Genomic DNA, 6,196 nt, shown 5'->3' on the forward strand with positions numbered 1-6,196 from the left:
AAGTACTAAGGATCACTATAATCATGCAATGGACATTTTTGTATTCAGGGTGCTACCTGAGGTTTTAGAGAAGAAGTGTGCCTACAAGCTGTTTATATCTGGTAGAAATGATTTACCAGGACAAGGCAAGTATTTTTACATCACACACTTTGTCTGGACACACAAATGAAAAGGAAACAAACAAAATGATAACTGCTGTGTTTACTAACATTTACTAACATTTTTCAACATGTTAACACATAAAAATGATGTGTTAATTAGTTTAGAGCAGCTTTTATTTAAAATATTTTTTTAGAATTGCTTATTGTCTAATATTTAATAATGTTGCTTACTTCCATAACAGGCTCTCAGTTGGCAAATTTGCTGCCGCTTCTACAGGGCACTAGGAAGACAATCTATGGGCGTGAGCATGCATGTAGTGCATTTCTCTCATTGCATTTCTGCACTGGTTGGTACAGCAGCAATTGGTTGCTCTTGATTGTCGCTAATTATTAATTAAAAATCTGTAGAGGATAAGAAATAATGGGTTATGGAGGATAGAAAACATTATTAAAGGGACAGTAAACACCAGAATTTTTGTTGTTTAAAAAAGTAGATAATCCCTTTATTACCCATTCCCCAATTTTGCATAACCAACACAGTTATAATAATACACTTTTTACCTCTGTGATTACCTTGTATCTATGCCTCTGCAAACTGCCCCCTTATTTCAGTTCTTTTGACAGATATGCATTTTTAGCCAATCAGTGCTTGCTCTTAGGAGCTTCACGTGCCAGAGCACAATGTTATCTATATGAAACACATGAACTAACGCCCTCTAGTGGTGAAAACTGTCAAAATGCTTTCTGATTAGAGGCAATCTTCAAGGTCTAAGAAATTAGCACATGAACCTCCTAGATTTAGCTTTCAACTAAGAATACCAAGAGAACAAAGCAAAATTGGTAATAAAAGTAAATTGGAAAGTTGTTTAAAATTACATGCCCTATTTAAATCATGAAAGATTTTTTTTTTACTTTACTGTCCCTTTAAATAATAAAGAGGTTTGCCATCATGGGGATCTGCTTTGCATTTCATCTAGCTGTATGCTTGTAAGACAGTGCCAGACTTTCTAGGTGTTCTGTGAACATTTTTTTTGCAATTTTCTCTATGGACTTTGCACCCAGGCTTGACTGGAGTTAACTGCCTGAGTCTGCACCAGTTTGGTTTGAGAGTGCAGTTCATTTCTGTGTTTTGTTTGTGCCTAGGTAAATTATAAAGGGACGGTGTCTCCCTTGTTTGTATCTCAGTGTGTTTAGTTGTAGGTATGCATTGTGTAGCTCTAGGTTAGGGACCCAGTGAGGAAGAGACCTTGACGTGGTTGGGGGCTATCACCATTTTGCTGTTCTATTTTGATTCTAATCTAGCTGTGTGCTTGCAAGAGGGTGCCAGACTTTCTATGTGCTGTGTGTATGTGTGTGTATATTTAAAAGCACTCACTTTAGTCATCACTTTTGATGCCAATGAGCTACCATGTTTAAGAGTGCAGCTCATGTGTACGACTAGCAACTTTGTTTCACATGTTGCCACTGATATCATTATGCTTAGGGTATTTTATTTAATTTTTTGCCCCCCTCCCTGGAAAAATGTCTGTGGATGCCTATGTTTGTTATATTGCTGCTTTAACCCCTAACGACTGACGTAACCTGAACATCCGTGGTCATTAAGGGTTTTACTAGCAAAGCTGTGCTAGTACAGTGCATGTATGTGCGCATCTGAACAACAGCCCTCGTTAAGGTGTTAAAAGACACTTATGAATAATACATGTCAGGGTTCTTAATATTTCAAAAAAGATTCTTTCAATGAAGCCTGTCATGTAAGTGCCATCATTTAAAGTGTCAATATGGCAAACATACTAATAAACCCTTTTAAAACAAGTTTTATTTATGCTATGCTGCTCTGTTCTGGGTACTTGGAGCAATCATTTAATTTTAATTGATCACTTCCCCATCTGTTTGAATCAAATTATAAAAATGTGGTGCTTAATAGACATGTGCATTTGGATTTGCTTGAATGTAAAATACAGCAATTTTTCAATATCATTGCATTCGCCCATACATGTTAAACTGTCCTTTAACAAACAAATACATGTTTCAAAAAATGTTATTGATTCATTCATATAATTAAAACTGTTACTCTAAAGGCATAAAAAAGGCTTTTCTGCAGGCGGGTAGGGTTTTAAATGTTCACTATTTCATAACAATCCTGTAATATCAGTTCATGAAGCTCCCAATGCACAGTTATTGTGCTGACGTTGCCTCCAGAAGCAGTTTGGTACTTTGTAGTGAGTGATGCAACAGATATATGATTTTTTTCTGAGACACATGCTTCAGCACTTGGGGGTCACGTTCTGTGAGTTTGAGTGGTCTACCACTTGATAGCTTTTGCTCCTAGACACTTCCACTTCACAATAATAACACATTTGACCAGTGTATGTCTAGTAGGGCAACAATTGCAAGAAATTAATTGTGGTAAAGTTGGTATCCTATGACAATGCCATGTTTAAAGTCACTGAGCTCTTCAGTATGACCCAGTGTGCTACCAATGTTTATGAATATTTGGTGGCTATGTGCTATATTGTATGCACCTGTTAGAGTTGAAACACCTGAACTTGATAATTAGTAGCGGTGTCCACATACTTTTGGCCATATAGTGTATATCCAAAACTCCAAACAGATTTACTAGCTTCAATTAGAGCACCTTTACTTATCAGCCATTTATCTTATTGGAAAATGCTTGGAAAATCTGTCAAATTTTGAAAAACAATGTGATAACATGTAAGTGTGTCAGTTGCATAATTTATGTTGATTTAGATCAAGCAAAAACAAAGAAACAATTCAACCAGTTTCTATCATGCATTTACATTTTTCAATTTACTTCTATCATCAAATTTGCTTCATTTTCTTGGTATGCTTTGCTGAAGAGTAAATCTAGGTGGGCTTATGTGCAGTAATGCACTGCTGGGAGTGAGCTGAACACTCACACAATCTGGTGAGACAAGGACAAGAGACATATATGTGCAGTTACCAATAACCGTTAGGCTCCCAGCAGAGCATTCTTGCTCCTGAGCCCACCTGGGAAGGTTCTTCAACAAATGATAGCAAGAGAACAAAGTAAATTCAATAATGGAAGTCAATTGCATGCCGGCAGTGTTTCTCAACTCCAGTCTCCCAGTACCAGCCAGATTTTCATGACAAATGAAATAATCAGTTGATAGGTGCAAGCTGGTTAGTAAATGATGTTAACGATTAGCTGATTATCACCAATGATCTAGTTAAGATATCATACAAATATGGCTTGTTAATGATACTTGAGGACTGGAGTTGAGAAACACTGCTCTATGTAAATCATAAGTGTATAATTTTGATTTTACTATCCCTTTAAAGAGACACTAAAAACATGTCTTGCCCCTCCCTCCAATCATGGTTGCCCCCACATTGGAAACTAGGTTACACTGCAGGTATATGAAGGAGAGTTACTGCACATGTGCAAACACATCAGCCCTGGAATGCAGTGAAAATTAGATTTCAAGATGGCAGCACCCATGACTAGAGGGAAATGGGAGAATAACCTCAATACTATGCTTATAAAATGTAGTTAGTGTTAAATGTCCATTTATTTATCTTAATTATGAACTGAGCAAATTTAAAGGATGCAATATAAAATGAAAAATTAAAATAGCAGATAAAAATGAATGTTGAAGTACTAAGATGTTAATTTGCCATCTATAAAATTGAATGGAATAGATGAGAAAGACACATAAGTCAGTTTAATTGATGGTTCTTTGTTTTTGCAGCTATTACGGACCTTATAGAAGAAGTCATCTCACAGAGCAGAAGACTGATAATTATTTTAGGAAACACATATGGAGAAAGACATTTAGAGGATAACTTTGAACGGCATATAGCAATGTATGATGCTCTGATTCAGGATAAACTTCAAGTCATTTTGATAGAGCTTGAAAAGATGACAGATTACTCACAGATGCCAGAATCCATTAACTATATAAAACAGAAAAAAGGTGTTGTCCGATGGAAAGGACAGCTTGATGATGTCTCTCTTTCCCCATCAACAAGGTTCTGGAAAAATATCAGATACCGAATGCCTCCAACAAACAAACAATATTTCTAAAATGTTATATATGTCCATTAATCAAACCATGGGAGATATAGGTATTAGCAACAGATCAGTAGTTAGGCCTTAACTTGAAAATTGTGTGCAGTTCTGGTTGCCAAATCTCTACACGGATTTAAATATACTAGAATCTGTTCAAAAGAGCACTACTAAATGGTTCATGATCTAAAAAATAGAACTGTGAAGGGCAGTAGATTCAGGCGTAATTTGTGGAAGCACTTCTTCACAGAAATGGTGATGGATTAATGGAATACACTTGCATTAAAGGTTATAACTTCAAGAATACCTGGGAAAAGCATAAGGCTATACTACTAGCTAAATGAGCTTACACATTTAGGAATTCTTGGGCAGACTTGTTGGGTCTGTGATTCTTATCTGCCATCAAAATCTATGGAATATTTATTTAAATCATAAACAAATTGGTACTTATTCTTAATTTTATTAATGTAATATCGATTTGTATGTGGACCTTTATTAACTGTATCAGTTAAAAGTATTCAAAGAACTCTCAGAATATTACATTTCTCCAACATAGGTGTGTCCGGTCCACGGCGTCATCCTTACTTGTGGGATATTCTCTTCCCCAACAGGAAATGGCAAAGAGCCCAGCAAAGCTGGTCACATGATCCCTCCTAGGCTCCGCCTACCCCAGTCATTCTCTTTGCCGTTGTACAGGCAACATCTCCACGGAGATGGCTTAGAGTTTTTTAGTGTTTAACTGTAGTTTTTATTATTCAATCAAGAGTTTGTTATTTTGAAATAGTGCTGGTATGTACTATTTACTCAGAAACAGAAAAGAGATGAAGATTTCTGTTTGTATGAGGAAAATGATTTTAGCAACCGTCACTAAAATCCATGGCTGTTCCACACAGGACTGTTGAGAGCAATTAACTTCAGTTGGGGGAACAGTGAGCAGTCTCTTGCTGCTTGAGGTATGACACATTCTAACAAGACGATGTAATGCTGGAAGCTGTCATTTTCCCTATGGGATCCGGTAAGCCATGTTTATTACGATCGTAAATAAGGGCTTCACAAGGGCTTATTAAGACTGTAGACTTTTTCTGGGCTAAATCGATTCATTATTAACACATATTTAGCCTTGAGGAATCATTTTATTTGGGTATTTTGATATAATAATATCGGCAGGCACTGTTTTAGACACCTTATTCTTTAGGGGCTTTCCCAAAGCATAGGCAGAGCCTCATTTTCGCGCCGGTGTTGCGCACTTGTTTTTGAGAGGCATGGCATGCAGTCGCATGTGAGAGGAGCTCTGATACTTAGAAAAGACTTTCTGAAGGCGTCATTTGGTATCGTATTCCCCTTTGGGCTTGGTTGGGTCTCAGCAAAGCAGATACCAGGGACTGTAAAGGGGTTAAAGTTCAAAACGGCTCCGGTTCCGTTATTTTAGGGGTTAAAGCTTCCAAATTTGGTGTGCAATACTTTTAAGGCTTTAAGACACTGTGGTGAAAATTTGGTGAATTTTGAACAATTCCTTCATGTTTTTTCGCAATTGCAGTAATAAAGTGTGTTCAGTTTAAAATTTAAAGTGACAGTAACGGTTTTATTTTAAAACGTTTTTTGTACTTTGTTATCAAGTTTATGCCTGTTTAACATGTCTGAACTACCAGATAGACTGTGTTCTGAATGTGGGGAAGCCAGAATTCCTATTCATTTAAATAAATGTGATTTATGTGACAATGACAATGATGCCCAAGATGATTCCTCAAGTGAGGGGAGTAAGCATGGTACTGCATCATTCCCTCCTTCGTCTACACGAGTCTTGCCCACTCAGGAGGCCCCTAGTACATCTAGCGCGCCAATACTCCTTACTATGCAACAATTAACGGCTGTAATGGATAATTCTGTCAAAAACATTTTAGCCAAAATGAACACTTATCAGCGTAAGCGCGACTGCTCTGTTTTAGATACTGAAGAGCATGACGACGCTGATAATAATGTTTCTGAAGGGCCCCTAACCCAGTCTGATGGGGCCAGGGAGGTTTTGTCTGAGGGAGAAATTACTGAT

General features: G+C 37.1%; 1 protein-coding gene across 2 annotated transcripts in view; it reads left to right on the forward strand.

Moving 5' to 3' along the window:
- LOC128654011 (interleukin-1 receptor type 1-like) overlaps positions 1 to 4,762 on the forward strand; it is a 174,736-nt gene extending 169,974 nt beyond the window's left edge. For both annotated transcript variants that reach the window (XM_053707654.1, XM_053707655.1), the window contains 2 exons: positions 1 to 125; positions 3,833 to 4,762. The exon at positions 1 to 125 is cut by the window's left edge and continues 37 nt beyond it. In XM_053707654.1, coding sequence (XP_053563629.1) covers positions 1 to 125; positions 3,833 to 4,167 — 460 coding nt within the window. In that variant the 3' untranslated portion in view covers positions 4,168 to 4,762. The remainder of the gene's footprint in view (positions 126 to 3,832) is intronic.
- Positions 4,763 to 6,196: the final 1,434 nt, after the last annotated feature.

Source organism: Bombina bombina, chromosome 3 (assembly GCF_027579735.1).
Source record: "Bombina bombina isolate aBomBom1 chromosome 3, aBomBom1.pri, whole genome shotgun sequence".
Lineage (NCBI taxonomy): Eukaryota > Metazoa > Chordata > Amphibia > Anura > Bombinatoridae > Bombina > Bombina bombina.